Below are 20868 nucleotides of genomic sequence, written 5' to 3'. Positions count from 1 at the left end.
CTCCCCTTCCCTCCCCCAGCTCCCTTCCCCACCCCTTCCTTTTTGCCTCCCTCCTTCTCTCCCTCTCCCCTTCCCTCCCTCAGCCCCCTTCCCCACCCCTTCCTTTTTGCCTCCCTCCTTCTCTCCCTCTCACGCTCTCCCATCCCTGCCCCCCCGCCCCAGCTCCCTTCCCCACCCCTTTTTGCCTCCCTCCTTCTCTCCCTCTCATCTCCCCCTGCCCTCCCCCCTTTGAAAGGCTGTTAAGCGCTCCTTCTGCACACAGCACTGCAGATGAGGCCTCCGCCTCCCCCACAGTCTGCCAGGCCTCTCTCTCTCGCTCCTTCAGCCTCCCCCACCACTCCCTCCCTCCCTCTCTTACTCACTCCTTACAACAGCATAGCAACACTGACTAGCCAGCCAAGGAGTCTTGCCTCTCTCCCTCTTGCACTGGGGTAATTTCCCTCCATTTTAGATTCCTCATCCCAGGGCGACACAGGGTGGCAATTTAATTAAACACTCAGAGGTTAAAATATATAAAGAGAGAAAGTAGGCATCTGACCTGGCTCCATTCACCTGGTTCGGGAGGAGCGCGCAACCGGCCTGATTGATCCCTACTCTGGGAAGGGGCCATTCACCTCGGCAAAGGGTTAATAAGGTAGCGTTCCATCTCCTCCCAAGGCTTTTCAACGTCGTACCTTTGGCAACATGCACAGAGGCTCCATTTTGCTACAGCCGTGTAACCAGAACACATATTGTAGCCCTCTGACAAACACATCATTTATTCCGTTTCATGTTTTCATGAAACACCTCGCTGCGCACCCAGAAACAAGGGACGTTCAAACGAGGTTTACTTCAAATGTGGAGCTCGTCGCAGGCAACCAACTGGTTGTGGTTGTATGGAGAGCGACCAGGGGTTTCACCGCGCTGTAACCCGAGGACGGCACAGCTCAAAACCTTCCAATTACCTTCTCCGTCACCTGTAATTTATGCGGTCCAAACAAAATAATAACGAGGCCTAATCTGTGAAATCGTCCCTCTGCACAGTTCATGCCGGTGAACTCATTTTTCCTGTTACACCTGAACACCGTTTTGATTTTGTGAGGCTAAATTGGTAGGCAACTTAATCGTGGTTACCAAGCAATGCTGCATATTACTGGAACTATTTTTAGACGGTCAACAAACGGCTGTAAACTTAAATTACAAAGTATCCCTCGTGGCAATGTGACCATTTCAGCTCTATTGTCCAGCTTGAAGGAAATAATAATATTTTACAATATGCCTCTTTAATATTGTACTAAAACTTGCCTATTCGCCCTGTTTGCTCAGTGTATGCACATACTTTAAAAACATTGCGTGTCTTGCATTGCTTTGGTGAAGCTGATCAGTGTCAATGTGAACTAAAAGGCTTTGCTGCCAGTCTTGACCTGCTGCCCTCCAACTGCATTGAGCTACACTGTAGCTGTATCCCTGATGTCCCACTGGTTTACACTTTTGAATGCAACAAACAAAACACTGGTTTGCAGTTTCTAGTTGAGCAATTTGTTTCAGCATTGAGCAACATTTGGTTGGTGTTAAGGATGTCAAAAACCTTCTTGGCATTGACCCCTAAAAATTAAGCAATGTCTCCTTGTGATCCCTCATCACGGGTTGTGGCCTTATGTGGGCGTGGGCACGACGTTCAGAGGCCTAAAGCCAGCCAGCAATGCACCAGAGATCATTTTTGAACCATCAACCTTTAGCCTCCGCTGACGAGTCCTGTATAGCCCCCTTTGAACCTAAATAAAGGCCCTTAATTTACTGGTGTACTCTAGTACGAACACTTTGCAACAGGGCGTTTAGACAAAAGCTGATTTACAATCCTCATTATCTAAAGGAAATAAAAGACTAGTGCTCGAGCGTCAGGAAACATTTTATCTGCTAATCCCTCTGAACAAAGAAACTGGCGTAGCCTTTAGTTCTGTGAGAAGCACAATTACAGCACTTTATTGTTCATAAATGCTTAAGTGGATAATGAAAACATAAAACAAATACACACAATTCAAAGAACACAAATTGAAGATCATTTTTCTTTCACTTTTGTGTTGTTATGGTATGGTTGTTACCGTCCAGTCTCGTGGGGGCAAAGAAACGCCATCAAGTTCAAACTGAAAACAGAAAGCAAGTAGAGTAAATGCTAATGAGCATAAGGCTGCAAAGGGTTGGTAAAATTATCCTTTAAAACTGTAAGAGAAGAACAGCAGCTCAGCGCCACTAATCTTTCAGAAAAGAAATCATACAAAAATTAAATTAAAAAAGGAAATACAAAAAAATAAAATCTAATCAGGTTTAAAGCAAAAACAAATCAATTCTGTTATTTCATTTATATATAGATATATTATTTTGCAAAAAAAACTAGGTTTTTGTTAAAAAATAAACTTAAACGTACAAGAAAATACCAGCCACCAAAGCGACAACTATCGTTAAGCATACCGATGTAGAACATATGAGGCTACCTTACATACAGGTAATAGCAAATATTTAAGGGTACATGTACGGCAACGTCTGTCCAAACATGTCTAAAAGACTGTACAAATTTACACTACCCATCTTGGATAGAACTACATGAAAAAAAATGGTGGATTATCTGGTCAGCTTAAAAGCTTTACCTCACGACAACTCAATATTTTAAGCCACATTCACAAGTTCAGTGGCTAAATCAACATTAATAACTCCTTATCTCAATGTAATAAAGTATAGCGAAGGCAGCACAAAAAGAAAAAGAAAAAAAAAAGAATTCTATTTGTTTGGTGTGACTTGTCTGTTGTCTTTGCACCTCCCCCTCCCACACGGGGGAAGGAAACATTAAAAATGTGTTCACAAATCTTTACATGGATCCTAGCTGCTCGTTGAGTCCTGCCTTTAAAAGTCACTGGATGGCTTGTTTTGAGATCTCTCCTCGTCGCAGAAACCCAGGGAGGTGCTGGGCCGTGTCCTTCGGCTCAGGCGAGGCAGATTTGTTGGCGTGGATCAAAACTAAAGTGTCGCTCTGACTGCGAGTCTTTATCAGTCAGACCTGCTGCTTGCCCAGCTGGGCCCCGTCTCTCCTGCTTCTTGCAGACGACGGTACAAACTTAGGAATAATGATGGGATGAGCGTCTCTTTCTTTAGCAGCCTGCCTTCCTGCAGCCTCTGCGGGGCCGAAGCCATTCTCTACATGTGCCTCTTCGTTGATGTTGTCGTCGTCCTCGTCGTCATCATCATCATCATCTTCATCGTCGTCGTCGTCATCTTCGTCATCTTCGTCCGACGTATCTTCTAGATTTGAAATGCTCTTAGCCTCTGTCCCCGGCTCCATTCTCTCCGTAGCTTCAGTGAGCAGTTGGTTGCCATGGAGATGTACCTCTCCCTCCTTGTTATCCTTCTGCTGCTCTTCCCCATCACTGTCAGAGTCAATGGCGATGGGCTCCGAAAGGTCTAGAGGTATTTTCTGTGTTAAGGTGCTGTTGATTGTCTTGGTTTGGTCTCTGATGGCACTGTTGGGTTTTGGGGCGGATGGCGGTGCTTTGGTAGCAACCAAAGTCCCTCTTGGCTTTCCCCTCTGTGGCGGCGCCACTCCACCATTGGCAGCCACGAGCTCCCTGTGTTTCCGGAGGGCCTGCTCCGACACCCCTAGGTGCGTCCTGGAAGTTCGTCTCTTGTTGTGCATGCCCTCGTATGCACCATCCGGGACAAACGCCAGCTCGTGACTCACTTTACTGAGCTTGTGCATACTGAAACCGAGCAACACGCTGGCGTTCTGGGTTTCGCATTCCTGCACGCATTTCCTCCTTTTGTTGCCAAAGTGGCTGGAGATGTCCGATTTCCACAGCCAGAGACTGGCGGCGAGCTTCTCCACCTCTCGCCGAGTGGGATACGGCGCCTGATTGAAATACTGCGTTAGAAACGCCTTCCTGGACTCGTATGACTCGTTCTCATGTCCTTTGGGGTCAAGAGCCAAAACTACGGGCTCGTCGGGATTTTCTACAAACGCCGATGGACCGTTGATGTCCCGCGGATGGGCTCTTTCCCCGGGCGGCCTCCTTCGTTTCGGTGCACTAGTGTCAGAGCTATCAAAGCTAGCCCGTTTCAGGGCGCTGCTCTGGGGCTGGTTGACCCGGGAAGAGTGGGCCACCCGACTGTCCTGCCCGTTTTGGGTTTTCCCTACACCTCGACAGTGCACCAAGTGTAGGGTGATGGTGGAGGCCGTCATGTTACTTGTGTAAACCCCCAAGCAGTGAATACACTTGTAGGTCAGTTTCTTTTCTACAGGGTGGACTGTCTGGATCACCTGGTGCCTCTCTCTTAGGTGGTGGGCCAGTGAGTCTGAGATTGGGCCCTTGAGGATAGAGAAGCAAAGAGGACACAGCGTCTTGCCCACGTCCCTCTTGTAGGGTACAGATGCCTGTGGTGCACTCTTGGCTGGTGCACTGTCAGCTGCCCCTGAGGGTGTTTTGGGCGGCTGCTGCGGCAGTAGCCTCTTGCCTGATATTAGGGAGGCAGTCAAGGCTGCTGACGCGGAGATGTTGTTGTTCTGAGCGTGGAACGCCACTGACTCCTCCGGCGCGTCTCTCATGTTGTACGTCGTGACGATCAACTGAACATTTTTGGGATTGCCCTGCTGCAGGGTGAGGTCAAAGGTCAAGGGGGAATCCGTGCGCGGCCCAACACTCTCGTCCGGGTGCGACAACCGCATGTGGGCCACCATCTTCTCAACGTCGTTGAAGGTGGCACGGCAGTGTGGGCAAGACAGGCCGTGAATCAGCATGTGGTTTAGCAGCGTGTCGCTGGGGAGATAGCGGTTGCAGTACAGACACTTGCTGGTGAAGTTGTGGATCTTCATGATGTAGTTGGCGACCGCGGGCACCTTCTCCGCTTTGTGCTCCTTCTCAAAGTGGGAGCTGTACACGTTTTCTGGGAAGAGCTCATTGCAGATAGTGCAGATCTTCCACTTCTGGGTGTAGGATGTGCCGAGGACCGAGGAGCCACCCTTCTTAGCCGTGACGGAGGCGACGGTGGTCGCAGCCGCTTGGACGCGTGAGCCCAGAGGGTTGGATTTAAGTGAAGAGGAGGCGTTGACCACAACTGGACTCCGCAGGTTGCCAGCCGAAATAAGCTGCTTTGCTGCGTGGGGCACAGAAACTTGGGCGTTGCCCGGTAAAGTAACCCTCACCTGCTGGCCGCCAATAGAGAAAGACTGGGTGGTGCCAGCCTTCAACCGTATTCCGTCGTGTTTCATCCCAGATAGAAAACTTTGGGCGTTGAAGCCCGTCTTTGAGGAGACGATAACCCGACCCATCTGCTGTGAGCCGGCAGGCCTGGTCGTGGCCATTACTGCGCCTTTGGGGCCCATCCCGATGATGGTCTTGTCCCCCTGGGTTTTGGGGGGGATCATGATGATGGGTTTGGGACGGGGGACGATGACGCTGGTGTGCCCAATCATGGCGGTCACCTGGTAGCCAATCCTCTCATGGTCCTCTATGACGTGTTGGACCAGTGCCTCGTAGGTCCTCGGGACAAACAGACACTTCTTGCAGTGAATCTGGTTACTGTTCACATTGTTTGTGTTATTGCTCTCTGTGGCTCCTGCTGAGCCACCATTCTGAGTCTTCTCCCCCGGTTTCACAATATAGGACTGGGCCACTTGCTGGAAGTGTTCCCGGTAGATGTGCTTTCGCACCACATTGTACAAAGGGTCCCTGTAGGTGCACTTCTTGCAGTAGTACACCGCCTGTTCCACACTGTCCCCGGTCCTTTTCAGCACCCCATCCTTAATCATGAGACCGCCGGCTCCCGCCACCATCCCGCCGGGGCCCTGCCGCACGGTGCTGTTGGGCATGTGGAACAGTTTGATGTGCGTTTCCAGAGTCTTTTTGTTGCCATTGTAAGTGCAGTAGGGGCAGTTAAGCAGAATGTTGTTCTCAAAGTCCTCGCTGTGGACGTTGCGGAAATGGCTCTTGTAGGCAGAGAAGTACTTGGAGGAAAAGAGGCAGCCAGTGCAGCAGAAGGGCTTCGATCTGTAGTCCTGGAGACACAGGCGAGAAGGAAAAAAAGCTTAAGACTTTACAAGTTCTTTGTCGGAGAGAATTACAAATGACTACTTTTATACATTTTCTATTTTCAAAAACACTAGATTCAGATATCAGCGATACAAAGAACAGAGGACATTTATGTGAGAATGCACACACCTGGACTTTGGTATGTGATGGTTCCCACATGCACACATCTTCCCAGTTAGTGTGCTTTATGTACACCTCTGGAGGAATGAAGTCATTGTAGTCCTAAACAAAAAGCAAATTAAGATTAGTACTAATGATGAAACAGAGACACAATCACAACAAGCTCCTGAATGAATATGTATGGAAATATATTACAATATTTTGGGGTATTTTCCATGTGTTATCTTTAGATCATTTAAAAAAAGACAGCCTGAAACTGTAGCAGGCTATGGGGATGTATGTACAGGTGTGTATGTGTATGCGTGTTGGTCTGTGTAAGTACACACCTGGGTATGTGCATGTATGAGTTAATACATGTATAGGTGTATATGCATGTAAAAAGGGGAACTATGGAGAGAAATATTGACGGATGTGAATAGTATAGGGAAAGTATCTTTAGATTTTTTAGCATTAATCATTGTGTTATTTTCCATGTTTACATAATAATATTCATGAGCTGCTAAAATATTTACTAATCTAACACAATAAAAAAAATGGAATAAATTTTTTTTTAATGGTACATTCGAAAGGAAAACGTATGCATTTCAAAACAACTATTGTTCCCAGCTTTTAGTTCTCCGGGACACACGTTTAACTTTATAAAATAAGTCAATATTTTCACTTATGGTTTCGATAATCTTACTGCCCAGCTACAGAATCTGGCTCAGTTCTCATGAACGACAATCCTAGCCAAACATTAGGAACTGTGACAGAAAGCCCACCTGAAGTCAGTGCCTTTGCCTGGATCCTGAATTATGTAAAGTCTTTGGTTTCTGATTGTAAGCCTGAAGAGTGTATGTCTCCTACACTAAGTGAGATCGAATGAGGACAGGCTGTCAATGAGTGTAGTAAGATTAATCGGTAGGCCTCATCGTTCTATTACACAAGTCCAGGTCATACATTTCAATCACCATACATTCTCTGCATTTACACAGCACCGTCAGGCACACAATGTATGCATCCAGCACTGATCCAAATGGAAGAGCAATCACAATCCAAAACTGGCTTTATTATTAAACCAAAACAAATTTCCCAAAAAGGTACACCAACGCTACAAATATCCAAACCAGAACCATTTTCAAACCTCAGCTGGAGATGAAAGTGATGGTGGGTAATATGAATTTGAAGACCATCAAAGTCGATCTTGAGAAAAGTCATAGAAATCCAAACATTGTATTCTTCTTAAGGCAAAGCAATGACCACAACAGAACCGTAGAATAGGCAGTCATCATGGTTATCATCAAAAACACCAAAGTCTGGGCACGCTCACCTCGAGGTGGTCTCTACAGAACTCCAAGCCGATGTCTCCCAGGACCCTCTTGACATTTTTTCTTGCTTTCCGCAGACTGCCCAGGTTATTGACGGGGAGCTGGAACATTCTGCCCACCTGAATAGCAAAGGCACATACAACAGCATGTTATCAACAGGTGTAGGGTACAATTAGATAGATGTCTGGCAGCTGAACTGCAAGTCAGGGAATGAACAGTTTTGCTGAAAAGGACCTTGAACTAGCCGAGTGTGAGGCCTGTAAGGAAAGCCTTGATAACACCACCTTTCAGACATGAAGTACACACCAATGATGGCTTCAACTGTGTATTAAATAAAGGCCTTTTGGCATTTAGACACAGTGGTCTGTTTCGACCCGCAATCCAAGACTTTAATGTTGAAGGGCCAATGGATCTGTGGTGGGAATCAGCACAACGCTCCAGAAAACTTAAATTTAATTAGCAACTTTCTGGATTCATTTGTTAGGGATCTGTGAAAAGCACAGATACACTGCACTCCAGCTCTTTTATAAACCAGAGGTTGAAGGTGGACACGTTAACCGATAACATAAGTATCAGATAAAACACAAATTACATTAAATGTTGTTTTGTTATTGTAATTTATTCTTTTATGTTACTTTTCCATTATTAGGTTGGTGTATAACTACTTTGTATATTATATACTAAAAATATGAAAAATTCAAAGCATATTTTTCAGTTTCGCCGACAGAAAGCTGATGCCTGGTTGCCAGCGTGAGAACCACTTTTTTTACCGTTGAGTTCTGGTCACATCTGTTGCCATATCCATGACAAATTCAGATGTGCGTCCTCTAACAGGTATTCAGAGCCGTTTTAGCACAGAGGGGTGGGGTCGTGGTGTGTACGGTACCAAGGAGACTATGAAGAACGTTACAGGAGGTCCAGTTTGGTTTGTAATACTGTGACTTTACAATTCTGTAAAGTTATCACAGTGGCAACCATTTAATCCACAGCGGCGCCGATTCATGCATGTGCACAAGGACGCACATGCATGCGGGTGACCTTGGAACCAATCGGCTATTGGTCAGTTCGATTAGCAACTTCAGGTGCGAGACTGGGGTTGGAGTTGGGAGGCGGTTGTTTCACTACAAACTAATTTTGAAACCAAGAGAGAGCTGAATAATCATCATCACAGCCGGAGGGTTCAGAGATTGCATTCGATCCGCAGTTTGCTTTCCACACGGAACGTTAATCTGCATTCAACTAAAGCCTACAGCAACATTATTTGTCAATACTACTTGAGCATGTGGGTGCCACAACCATAGACTGGATATGAGAAGCAGACTGTGTCATCGTGACGTCGGCCATTGGTTTGTGGACTGATGTTTTGAAGTCTTGAGTTCGGCGATTTGGCCTTCGCCATCTTGTATTATGGTCGTCAGCAGCGACTTGTCAATCACAAGGTAGCCCCACCCTGAAGCACACTCTGCTTTATGGTCTGTTTGACTCTAAATGGACCATCATTTACTAAATGAACATCATGCTGTATTGAAGAAGAATTGAAACTAGAGATTGATAACATAAACTCATGTTCACAATGTTTACTGAGGGAATAAATCAAGAGAGAAGTAGAGTCATTTCCTCATAGACTTCGATACAACCAGAGGAGCCAAATCCTGCTGGTCAGTAGAGAGAATGCAAGTGTGAAGACACTTCCGCATTGGCTTGAAATGACAGAACCAGAGGTATCCATCTGGCCGCAACACATTTCTACCAAACAGAGCAATGTGCAGGGTAGATAAAGACTGTTTACCATGTAAACATGGTTAAAAACAATGCAGTATTTAAATCCTGAAAGAAAGAAAAAAAAAAGGCTTTTCAACTATTTAAGAAAGAAAATGCACTCAAGACATTTGTTGAACCCCAAGAATACACAAACTGTTTCGATGAGAAATACTGAATCTAAACATTAAACAACTTTTGTTTGTCAGCGCTCAATGGTGTATTTGCGATAACTACAGTTTAGTTGTTGCATTGTCCATACTTAAGCTAATACGTTGTTTTGTGACAGCCTATCCAGAGTTTGACCTGGCCAAACCTCACTCACAGCTGTGTGGCGTAGAAGGAAAGGTTGCTCATTGACAGACGGACCCACTTGGTCGCATACGGAATACAGCTAAACCGCCATCCACCCATTCATTGAGCGCTAATATCCCTTCCATTAAGGTCGGCATGAGTGAAGGCACCCTTTGCCAGAGGAAACAATACGGGCTGTTTAACTCCCTGTCCAAAGTGGCTGTCTCTTCCTGTCTCTATTCAAATCAGAGCTTCATGTAGTGGAGGTCAAAGGTCACTGTGGCACGATGACATAAAAAGCAGGTCAGGGACAACAAACAGCACGGTCCCAAACAACTCAGCTCATTTCCCTTCTAGAAAACACCAAACTCAGCATGTGCGGTTCCACCAACTGTTGGCCTAGTGAGGAGCCCAGAGATCCGGAGACATCACTGCCTGTTCGTCTCGCCCTGTCTTGCCGACCTGCTGTCTGTCTTGTCTATCTGTCTGTCATTCAGAAGTGTGTGAGTGAGTGAAAGACACATGCCCATGACCACTTCCCCTCCCTGTCTCCCTTTTCTTGCTTTCTCCCATTACTTGCAGATGGCGCTAGAGAGGAGCTCCATTATGTAAGTCTCCCTACACTCTCTGCCTGCCCCCTTTTTTCTATCCCTGCCTCGCAATACCATCACAGAATGGCGCCTCCTATTGAGTCAGCAGCAGCCTCTACAATATGTCTGCAGTGGAGGGGGAGGGAAGGGTAGGGAGGGATGGGAGGAAGGGAGGGAGGGATGTTGGAAGGGAGGAAGGGGAGGGACAGAAGGAGCGAGAGAGATCAGTGAAGGGGGAGGGGAGGGGAGTGCGAGAGAGGATGAGGTGGGGTGAGGGAGCTAGGAGGAAGGGGAGGGAGAGAGAGGGGAGGGAGAGAGAGGGGAGGGAGGGAGAGAGGGGAGGGAGCAAGCAAGCAAGGGGTGAGATGAGAGGAAAGGAGAGAGGACAGAGAGTGAGCGACGGAAGTGGAGGATAGGGGGGGCTGGATGGGGGGGCTGGATGGGGAGGCAGGGAGGTCAGACAGACAGGCTCAGAGGAGAAGGAAGGGAGGGTGAGGGAAGGAGGGGAGTAGGATAGGGATGGGGATGGGGAGGGGGGGAGAAAATGGAAGAGGGTGAGAGGAAGAAGGAGCTATGGCTAGGCAGGGGAAGGGAGGGAGGAAGAAGAGGTAGAGAGAAGGAAAGGAAAAAAAGCCAAGGAGAGGCTGAGTAGGAGGGAAGGGAGGGAGAGAAGGAAGAGGCGATAGGAGGCTGCCCTGCTCTGCTGAGGGCTGCTGGCAGAAAACAGGTTTCCCCTTCGCCTGTGTTGTGAAAAAAAAAGAAAAGGCCTACAAACCTTCAACCACACATCTCCTCACTCAGTCCTCTCCACTGGGACATAATGACCTATGTTCTGCTTGACTACAGCCGTTTACAATTGGTTCAATGTGGGGAGAAGCTCCTGGTGACTTTCTTGTATTCACACCAACAACAGGAAAAAGTTTGGGATGCTGAAAATGCACCGGGGTCATTTGGGACAGGAGGCCGACCAGAGCCTTTTAGCAATACACGTGCGGGGTGCCTGAGCATCAACGTGTGAGTTGGTTGATGATGGTAGTGATCGTGGTCATCATTTGACACTGACCAAGTGAAAGCACCCCCACCCGGATCAAACAAGAGGCACGAGTGCATCACAGCCCTGGTGTCACCTGGCTGAACTTTGATCACCTCTGATCTTGTTCCTCCTCAGGTTGAAGGCAAACATTAACAAACAGATCGTATGCATTCTAAGCCCCGATCGGTGTGAGGTTGTGGATCACATCACGTCTCGCCCAGGGCAACAATCTGCCGTACAGTAACAGTGTGGGTACACTTTCAATATTCGTAGCATTTCTCGCATTGAGAAAAAATAAATAAAAATTAAACTTTCAAGATCTGAAGAGCTCCGGCCGTGGACACGAACCACCACATCGTGCGGCGAGGATGGTGTCAGTGGATCTACGCTTCCATCAATATCTGACAGTATCCAGATCGATCGGTTTAGGCAGGGAGCCCGCTGACAAAGAATGGGGACACACCGCGCTGGGTTAGCATGCTAAGCTAGCCCAACTCGCATCAACAACACGGGCTGTTGGAAACTAATGCTGCCATGTCTGTCCTCGACTCCCCACAAAAGGGTACTCGCTCGCGCGTTAACCCAGGGCGGCCACAAGCAAACACATCGTTACCGGAGAAGTGCTTCAACTCGAGGTTCCGTTAACCCCCCCCCTCCGGACTTATACAAGCGTCTCGTTAGCTATATTGACAGCCAAGTTACCTTCGCTGTAACGTTACTTCACGGCCACCTATCGCATCACTGCAGGTAGCCACGGCTAACGGCGGAACTCTCCGTCTCGCGCTCGCTCGCGCTGAATGTTACGGCCAACGCTGTGACAGACAAGTTTACCTGCTTTCACATCCAGTGCTCCCGTCTGAGTGAAATGTGTCACCACGGAGCGGCTGAGAGACGACGTGTGGACACCGTCTTCCCAGAGAGCTCGGTGATATCCTTTCAGGTGACAACTATCTCCGTGGGGGAGAACAAGCCCACCCGGCCGTCGGTCGACCCTCCAAGCCGCACTCTCCCTCGCCGAAAAGGGCTATCCTCTTCCCTCTGGTCGGCAAACGGGAACAGAAAGCCTCCGAACCTCATTAGAAAATGAAAACCTCCATTCCCTTGAGTGGTGAGGGCGTACACATGTCCTATTGTTGGGAACGGCTACTGGCGGACCCCCTCTTTCAAAAAGATAGCCTTGGGTCTGCCTGTGATAGCCTGGCTGCCGACAGCGTTATGCACATTCTTTTCTCTGACAGACAATACACATCCAGCCTAGAAACTGCCCTATCCAAAATGGCGCAAATAAAAGGGGCGGAAGTGACATCTACTTGATTAGCATAAATAATCTCATTGTGAGATCCTCGCGAACTGTTGGCTCACTAAAACTCTTGATTGGTCCATCAATCACTTTGGCCAATTAAGCGAACATCACTTAAAAAAAGAGCGCAAAGAAACCTACCTCGGTCCTCAGAAGCTGCAGCGGGCCTCTGGTTCCTGTGCTCCGAGTCCGTGAGGTAAACAACCCAACACAGTAGTGGCGGGAACTGGCCGACAGCGGGCGTCCTTCTGGAGTGGGTTTCTCCGGCTTGAGCGCATGCGCGATTTGGCTACATCTGGCGTCCCCCTCCCCTCCCCTCCCCTCCCCTCCCCGGCCTCCTCCTCCTCCCTCCCTCCCCCTCACTCCCCTGCGGAGGCTCGGATGCACACAGCACTTTAGCACTCAGATGGAGTGGCATCAACGGTTGGGCCAACGATAGGTGGCGCTGTACTACACTACTGATAGTAAATGCCCAATGCTGCCTAACTGACCGGGACTACTTTCCTGCACGTTGCCTGTTGAAGGGCAGGTCCAAGAACAGTGCTGTGGCACTGCATTTAAATGGTTAAACTCATACCACTTGCCCCATTACACCCTTGTTCAACTCACCATCAAGACCCAATTCTAGGCCTCAGTCGAGGCCCCTCGAGCTGCATCTTCCACGATGAACTTTAACATGAATAGACACAAACCAGTACAAAACACAATAAGCCAGGAGCTATCAGGGTTTGATAATCCCGTCTTGCACTCTGCACTTTCATCGGTGAAAGGAGTAAAGCGGGATGTTGATTGTCTTTCAGGTATTTATTAAAAAAAAATTAATTAATTAATATTCATCCTGATGTGGCCCCCCCCCCGGATGACATGTCCATTAGTGTATTTGAAAGGCATGTACAAGCTGGTCCCTGTTGACCGCGGTTGCCCATTTGAGGTTTTGACTCATTGTAAAGAGAACAAAAAAAGAGATCAGAATCAGAAAAAAATTACTGTTTAATTGTAAACAAACAATCACAGGTGTAGCAGTAGAACTTGTACTTGACACCCATCTGACAACCGTGTGTATGTAGTGTTCAGTGAGCTGTCTGGACTGAGAATGACGAGACATCATGTGCTTTGTTCAGGGGCTGATGGGAATGTAAAGCAGTGTGTTCCTTCAGTATTCAGAGACGACTACTGACAGCAAATTACTTTCTATTTACGCTAACGGGGGAAGTCTCCCTTGTCGTTTGCTGATATGTCAGTCTGACCACGGGGCAAGTGGCGCCCTGTCCCTGTCTATTGAAATTATGATAGTACTGTATTAAAGACAGCGACTTTAAAACTGAAAGGAGCACTCGATGACTGTAGGACGTCCGAACCCAATACTGATCATGTCGTGGCGAAGAGTGTGATCAGTCCTTTCGCAAATGACACAATCTCGTTCCCTCCGAGTTTGGACTCTCCGTAAACTCGATCCACGAAGGAAATGGGTACCTGTGATTTGGGAGAAGGAAAGAGAATGGTTTGTTTTGTCTTTTTTTTCCATTTGCATTGAAAATCACAGATGCAGGGTCACAACGCTGGCTTACGATTTAGAGCATGAGGTTGTTAAGCTTAGCTAAAACGTAATGATATTTCTTGTTCAGCTTTGCTGTGTTTAAACCGGTTATTGTTGTGAAAAAGTATTAAAAATCATAGAGAAAGCTTGTCACAGTTTAAAACCCACCGTCATTAGACCAGTTCTTTAAGTTTTGGAACAGTAATGAACATTTTAGACTCTTTTCCTGTTGATTCTGCTCCATGAAGCTAATTCAACACAGTTCAAGCTTAGTTACCATGGCAACTTATGTTGGGAAACTAACGCTCTGTTGATACTCAGGCATGGACTACTTTATTGCCCTGTAAATAAACATTTAAAGTATTATATGCATTATAAAGAAATGGATGTTGAATATCCTGTAAACTATTTGATTTTGCTGCAAAGTATTAACATAAATGAAGATTGTTAACACCACCTGTCTAAGTGGAGTGTTTTTTATTTATTTTTTAAAAAGACCTAGACCAATGTCGCAGTGAAATTATCCTTTTTTTTGTTTCACAAATCTGAAAGTGTATATTTAAAAAAACTGATTTCTAATACTTTTTCACATCCGTAGGTGGAGAAAGAAAATGGAGAATCTAAAGAAATATCTTCACCACATAAAACGTGTCCCTTCCATAAATACATGAATTAATGAATTAAGGCCTCACTTCTCCAACTGTGTAGTTGAGCTGTCTGGCGCGGACGATCATCTCCATCTGAAAGACGTATCCTTTGGACACGCACCGCTCAACCAGACTCTCCAGCACCGACTTCTTATACAACCTGACGTCAGCGAGGGGAAGAAACACAGCAGGTGTGTGAGAAAACAGCACCCCCCGTTTAAAAAAAAAAAGAAAAGTCAGTGGCGCTCATTTCACGCCACTTACCTGAAGCTGCCTGTGAGGTCCGAAGCGCCGGGTCTCAACAGCACCTGACTCAAAAAGTTGGCTCCCCGACTGTGAACGAGAGGAGACAGAAGACGGAGAGGAGGATCATACATTGTTCAGGCGAGTGGAAAGTGAAGTGCAGAGCGCTGTTGATGGCGTGAAGCTACCTGATGAGTTTCCTGCGCAGGTCCCATCCGTACACGCCTCCGTTCCCTTGGTAACGAGTACCAGAAACCAGGTCGTAATTACCTTCCTTCTGCTTGCTGACAAACATAAACACAACGGTTTTCAAAAGAAAAATGTATCTTCCAACTAGTCATGTGTGGCACTGTAGTTTATGTGTTCAGAAATCCATATTGCGTACAATATATATATCTTTTTAAATAACATCATAGGGAATGGAAATGAAGTAACACTTACTCAATAAATTCTGGGATGAATTTGGGCTGAAAAAAAGAGACGATCAAATAATAGTCAGAAATTAAAATTGGTTATATTTCACATAATATTGAAATGACATTAAAGAGTATTTGAAATGTTAGGCACGATAGAGAGGAGAGTGTTGATAAAGAGAAAAGAGATCTAAATACGCCCCCTGTTGCAATTCAGTTGATCAGTCATACAATCAGCTGGGGCTAAAATCTAAAATGATACGCCGATTTATGGATTTGTTGTTTGCAGCCGAGTGCGAAGCGGCAGGGATGAGAGTTAGCACCTCCAAATCTGAGGCCATGGTGCTCTGCCGGAAACCGGCGGATTGCTCCCTCCAGGTGGGGGCAAACTGCCTACCCCAAGCGAAGGAGTTCAAGTATCTCGGGGTCTTGTTCACAAGTGAGGGTAAGGTGGAGCGGGAGATCGACAGGCGGATCGGTGCGGCTGCAGCAGTAAAACAGGCGCTGTACCGGTTCGTCTTGGTGAAGAGGGAGCTGAGCCGGAAGGCAAAGCTCTCCATTTACTGGTCGGTCTACGTTCCAACCCTCACCTATGGTCACGAACTCTGGGTCGTGACCGAAAGAACGAGATCTCGGATACAAGCGGCCGAAATGAGCTTCCTCCGTAGGGTGGCCGGGCTCAGCCTTAGAGATAGGGTAAGGAGCTCGGACATCAGGGGGGAGCTTGGAGTCGAGTCGCTGCTCCTTCGTGTCGAAAGGAGTCAGCTGAGGTGGTTCGGGCATCTAGTTAGGATGCCTCCTGGACGCCTCCCATTAGAGGTTTTCCGGGCACGTCCAACTGGTAGGAGGCCCCGGGGAAGACCGAGGACACGCTGGAGGGATTATATCTCCCGGCTGGCCTTGGAACGCCTCGGGATCCCCCAGAATGAGCTGGAAAGTGCTGCGGGTGAAAGGGAGGCCTGGGTCGGCCTGCTGAACCTGCTGCCACCGCGACCCGACCCCGGATAAGCGGGTGATAATGGATGGATGGATGTTTAAACTGGTCGGCAACTATTTTTATAGACCAAACAATGAATTCATTGTTAAAAAAAAATTACAATTATATAACTGCTCGCTCTCTCACTCACACACTTACACACACCACTCACATGATGGGAAAGATCCGCATCCATGATAATGATGAAGTTTCCAGTGGCATGCTTCATGCCGTGGATGTACGCAGTGCCTTTGGAAGGAAGCGGAGGAGCTCATTAGTAGTTGGAAAGGGTTACTAGAATGAATACACCTTTTATTTGTTTTCCACACAGTTTTGAACTTACCAAGGCCTAATTTCGTTGCTCTTGGTCGTAGAAGCTGAACCACAGAGAAGAGAGATTAAGAGTCTGCATAAAGATCCCATGCACCATTATTTGACTGGAACCAACGTCTAATGCTACATAGTAAACAATGTCAATCACAGGTTAGTTGTCTCTATGAAGGTGTTACAGGATGTTGATCAATTCTAATACTTTACAACATTTAAGAAATGCATCATTTGTCAACGTAAAGTCCAGCGCCATCACTGAGGGCGGGGCGGGGCGGTTCACTTACTATTTTATCCTCTCCATAGATTTTCTGCAACTGCTTTGCCACCTCAAGTGTCCCATCTGGGCTTCCGTCGTCAATGACAATTATCTCGTAGTTGTAGCCACTGTAAATACACGATCAACTGAGTTGCATAATTTGGTTCGTTCAATTGTTGAACCTTTAACACACACACACACACGCACGCACACGCGCGCGCACGCACGCACACGCACACACACACACACACAGTAAACAACAAAACTACAAAAAGTGAGCTAGAGCAAACTCGTTCACGTGAAATAAAGTTTCTACTCTGACGTTTGCCTCCCTCTGGTTTAGTGACAGCTCATCACTGACAGGCATTAGCTAGCTAACTAACCACAACAGCTAGCTAGCTAGAGCTATATGGCTCTCCGGGACTTACCTTTCACCGAAATATTTCACCAAAAGCCACACTATCAAGGGCAGGTTTTCCCTTTCGTTGTAGGTCGGTAATAGGATCGAGTATTTGTCCTCACTGTCCCGGTTTGGGTGCGAAGTTTTTCGGCTTGCCATAGCGACGTGAATCTACGGCCAGGTAACCACACTGCGTAAAGTTTAAGCGTGCTACAACAACCTGCTTATGCTTTTCAAAATAAAGTGAGTATCGGCGTAACTAGTTTGGCAAATACAATGGATGGCAAACATGTTACATTTGTTTAATACCCAACAGATATGCACCGCATGTTTACATCAGCAGTAGTGAGCAGCGCAGGAAAACAGCACAGAGAGCATAAACATGTACATACTGTAAATTAGCGAGTTTGTTAATCTCAAGTACTTCACGTTGCAATGTAAATTACACTCAGATTCTGACCTCGCTACCATGATGATAGAAAACATTATTCAGTGATGCCCTCACAGGCTCATTACAATTAGCTAGCCTAACTGTTACGTTGTACAAGTAGCTATTCTTCACTGATTTTAGGGCAGTGACTAAACATGGTTGTCCTTATTTTGAAAAACAAACAAAGATGTCATACCAAACCGGAAACTGTGTGTACCATTGAGGCTAATTTAACGAAGCCGCTGGGGATTGAACAGGAACTTTCACTGTGCTCTTCAAAATAGACACCACTGGAAACAATTCTCTCTTCGCAGCCGTTCCGACAAAAGGACGAGAACATTATTATTATTCATTCCTGCAAGCTGTTTTATTTTCTCTCGCCCTCCAGAGAGGTCAGGCTTGGTCTTAGAACAGCAACCCTTGAAAAACATTCAGGAATAGTTAGCTAGACAAGCTGGCTGTATATAATATAATATAATATAATTTCACAGTATCCTGTCGCTCAGTAGAGACACGTTTTTAAAGAAAAAAACACTTCTTCATGAGACACATATTAATGACATTTTATTAACAGGATAAAAAAATATCAAACACACACAACCACACAGACAGACACACACACACACACACACACACACACACACACACACACACACGCACACACACGTAGTATTTATCACCTGAACCCCATTGAAACCGGAAAATGTAAACAGGAATTTTCAATACAAAAAGTTACAGTATAAAATATCATAAATGAATAACTGCATACAGTGAATATAATAAACAATATACAAAGTATCATACACAAGACAAAGGAGATTCTCACAGTATCATTTATACCATGGAACAAAATTAAGCTTTTACACCATGGATTATGCATTTTCATTATCATTGAGGCAGTTAAGGTTAGAATGGCAAATGAAATATGTATAAATGTAACACAGATGGCTAACCTACTTGGCATCGATACAGTGCATGAATACATGATCATAGTAATAAAAGGTTTCAGTGCGAATATGGTGGATAAGACAACACATGACTGATCCTAATGACAAAATATTTTCTTTCATGATGGTATCTGTTCATTCATTCATCACTATTCTATATTAGAGAGCGTCCCACGTATTCTTGTTTCTCGTTTCTATTAAAAGTCAAAGAAAATGGTAACATGAGTGATCCGGGAGAGGATCCTCCATCTGTTGTTTCCTTTTTCGTGATGAAGCTTGTGGGGCTTCTGCATCAGCCAGTGGCAAGTTCACCGCAGCAAACCTCTTCAGCGGTGCTTTTTATTTTATTTTTTAAAGCTCCATTCCTGGTCTGGCATTCAGCTCCAAAGGAACCATAGTCATTCCTAACCGACGTCCGTCACCTTAGCGTTGCTGCCTGCTCGTTAATATCCGCTCAGGGCTGGTAGGCATAATAAGGGTCCTCTGTGGGAAGAGAGCGCACACAAAAAGGGTCAAACGCGCTTTCACACTGTACTCTTGGAGTTTTGGCAAATTGTTGCGGCAATAAAGGAACGGCACGTAACATTCGTGGTTACAGTCAAAGTGGAGTGACGAACCCGCAGAGATTCGTCACCTGAGTTTGCAGTTACCTTCAGCAATACAGAGCTTTCTAAGCACCTCATTGTTTTGGACCAACACACATTTCTTCTCTCCAGTTTTTATTCACTCTCATGTTTGGGGTCGCAGCAGGCAGCAGCTGCTATCACCTAAAAAGCCCCAAAAAACCCCACTGTCCACTACCTTCTCAGCACCAAATAGCAGACAGACACAGTTAGCGACTAGCGGGTGAACGTAGCGGACCAGCTAGCTACTAAAGAGCCAGGTGTTTCCCCAGGAGAACAAGAGCTGAAAGCAAATTCAATATTAGACTTAAATCCATCGGGTGGACACAAGCACGACTCCGGTGAATGCTCATGTTGCTCTGTGTCTGCTGGGTTTGTAACTAGGCAACTGTTCGTTCACACTTTCACCATCACAATACTGTAAAGGGTCAATGTCAGTGTTGCATTTACAGCTTGTCGTGGCCTCAACAAATATATTGTACGCTGTTTGGTAGGAAAAAAAGAAATAGTAAATCTAAAAGTAATGCTTTGTTCTAGAAAATGGACCGCAGATGTGAAGTGATTTACCAACCTTTACAGGACTGTAACGCTGTTCACAACCAAATGACTTTTTCTAGATTTCCAGTTCCAACCTTTCCTGGTAGCTAACCTGGTTGCTGGGGAACCCGTTGGCAGCCTCCACTGCTGTCACACTCCCCCGATGGTCCGCCCTCGCCGGGCTGTCCAGGAGGTCCGGCGATACCTGGGGGTCCTGGCTTACCATCGTCTCCTTTGGAACCCAGACTCCCCAGCTTGGACTCCCCTGGAAGACCTGCAGACACACATCAGCACAGGTTGAGTGTCGGTGATATGCAACAGTGGATGCATTGTATTGCAGTGGTATGACTCCTAGAGAGGTACCTGCAAATCCCTTGACCCCTGTGGGCCCCTGGACATTGGCCCCTGCGTCCCCTTTGCCCCCTTGCATACCTCTTCTTCCTGCAGAGAAAGAAGAGCCACATCAGCACAGTCAAAGCTTATGATAATATTACACTGGAGCCTAAAACGTGTATGAAACAGACTTCTATTTACAGTTGCTTGACACAAAGAGGGATTATTTTCATTTCATTTCAACAAACCTCAAGACGGGAGTCTTACCCTGTTCTCCTGGATATGCAGACCTGCCGGGGGTCCCCCTTGGGCCGACACGCCCCGGGGTGCCCCTGGTGCCCGGTGGGCCCTTGGGCCCTGGTATACCAGGTTCCCCGGGGGGCCCCACCGGCTCCTCAATAGGAGCAGGCTTACGACTCATCTTATTAATGAACATGTCGAGCTTCAACACCTCCTCTGAAAAACACACAAAACCCGGGATGACATTTGTTTGCATTTCTTTGAGTCATAATGAGCGAGTGAAATACGCAGACATTAAAACTCACTATGCACCAGCTGCTCACAGGCCTGTGTGACCAGTTGGTAGATCATGGCCATCGACTGAGGTTCCCCCTGTTACACATCAGCAGATTTCAGCAAATGATATTAAGAACTGTAATTTATATGCATGCAGACAAAAAGCGTCCCGCTCCGGTGAGAAGACGTATTTTACAATAAAGATTTTACAGCCATAACCCACCT

General features: G+C 46.5%; 3 protein-coding genes across 7 annotated transcripts; all 3 read right to left on the bottom strand.

The window, feature by feature from the left end:
• Positions 1-1934: 1934 nt before the first annotated feature.
• adnpb (activity-dependent neuroprotector homeobox b) lies at positions 1935-12700 on the bottom strand. 5 transcript variants are annotated; one of them, XM_034537231.1, is made up of 5 exons: positions 12597-12699; positions 11987-12193; positions 7483-7599; positions 6183-6275; positions 1935-6019 (listed from the first exon to the last, which is right to left on the bottom strand). In XM_034537231.1, exons 3-5 carry the CDS (start codon positions 7588-7590, stop codon positions 3026-3028), a joined length of 3195 nt encoding a protein of 1064 aa, XP_034393122.1. In that variant the 5' UTR covers positions 7591-7599; positions 11987-12193; positions 12597-12699; the 3' UTR covers positions 1935-3025. The 5 variants fall into 5 exon arrangements, with proteins under 5 accessions (XP_034393122.1, XP_034393121.1, XP_034393120.1 ...); XM_034537230.1 differs by having other exon boundaries at positions 11987-12227; positions 12597-12681; XM_034537229.1 differs by having other exon boundaries at positions 11987-12255; positions 12597-12673.
• A 727-nt stretch (positions 12701-13427) lies between these two features.
• On the bottom strand, positions 13428-17473 carry dpm1 (dolichyl-phosphate mannosyltransferase subunit 1, catalytic). Its single transcript, XM_034537029.1, has 9 exons — positions 17286-17473; positions 16886-16985; positions 16615-16648; positions 16444-16520; positions 15324-15349; positions 15071-15166; positions 14904-14972; positions 14685-14799; positions 13428-13928 (listed from the first exon to the last, which is right to left on the bottom strand). The coding sequence occupies exons 1-9, from the start codon at positions 17414-17416 to the stop codon at positions 13824-13826; spliced, it is 753 nt and encodes a 250-aa protein (XP_034392920.1). The 5' UTR covers positions 17417-17473; the 3' UTR covers positions 13428-13823.
• Positions 17474-18311: 838 nt separating this feature from the next.
• On the bottom strand, positions 18312-20753 carry LOC117733269 (collagen alpha-1(IX) chain-like). Its single transcript, XM_034536782.1, has 5 exons — positions 20673-20753; positions 20395-20583; positions 20158-20235; positions 19907-20068; positions 18312-19117 (listed from the first exon to the last, which is right to left on the bottom strand). Exons 1-5 carry the CDS (start codon positions 20722-20724, stop codon positions 19089-19091), a joined length of 510 nt encoding a protein of 169 aa, XP_034392673.1. The 5' UTR covers positions 20725-20753; the 3' UTR covers positions 18312-19088.
• Between the last annotated feature and the right edge of the window lie 115 nt (positions 20754-20868).

The sequence above is a fragment of the Cyclopterus lumpus genome, chromosome 7 (genome assembly GCF_009769545.1).
Source record: "Cyclopterus lumpus isolate fCycLum1 chromosome 7, fCycLum1.pri, whole genome shotgun sequence".
Lineage (NCBI taxonomy): Eukaryota > Metazoa > Chordata > Actinopteri > Perciformes > Cyclopteridae > Cyclopterus > Cyclopterus lumpus.
Note: the sequence above shows the minus strand (reverse complement) of the source record. Positions and strands in the feature narration are given on the sequence as shown.

What these genes read in the sequence shown, in the direction of transcription:
- adnpb (XM_034537232.1), bottom strand. Translation starts at nt 7,590, where the DNA reads ATGTTCCAGCTCCCCGTCAATAACCTGGGCAGTCTGCGGAAAGCAAGA. An exon ending in TCTGTAGAGACCACCTCGAG is followed by an intron (nt 6,276 to 7,482) that starts GTGAGCGTGCCC and finishes CTTTTTGTTTAG; the next exon opens with GACTACAATGACTTCATTCC. An exon ending in CATCACATACCAAAGTCCAG is followed by an intron (nt 6,020 to 6,182) that starts GTGTGTGCATTC and finishes CTGTGTCTCCAG; the next exon opens with GACTACAGATCGAAGCCCTT.
- dpm1 (XM_034537029.1), bottom strand. Translation starts at nt 17,416, where the DNA reads ATGGCAAGCCGAAAAACTTCGCACCCAAACCGGGACAGTGAGGACAAA. An exon ending in TCTATGGAGAGGATAAAATA is followed by an intron (nt 16,649 to 16,885) that starts GTAAGTGAACCG and finishes TCTGTGGTTCAG; the next exon opens with CTTCTACGACCAAGAGCAAC. An exon ending in TTCATCCCAGAATTTATTGA is followed by an intron (nt 15,167 to 15,323) that starts GTAAGTGTTACT and finishes TATGTTTGTCAG; the next exon opens with CAAGCAGAAGGAAGGTAATT.
- LOC117733269 (XM_034536782.1), bottom strand. Translation starts at nt 20,724, where the DNA reads ATGGCCATGATCTACCAACTGGTCACACAGGCCTGTGAGCAGCTGGTG. An exon ending in CTGTGAGCAGCTGGTGCATA is followed by an intron (nt 20,584 to 20,672) that starts GTGAGTTTTAAT and finishes TGTGTTTTTCAG; the next exon opens with AGGAGGTGTTGAAGCTCGAC. An exon ending in AGGGGTCAAGGGATTTGCAG is followed by an intron (nt 20,069 to 20,157) that starts GTACCTCTCTAG and finishes GTGTGTCTGCAG; the next exon opens with GTCTTCCAGGGGAGTCCAAG.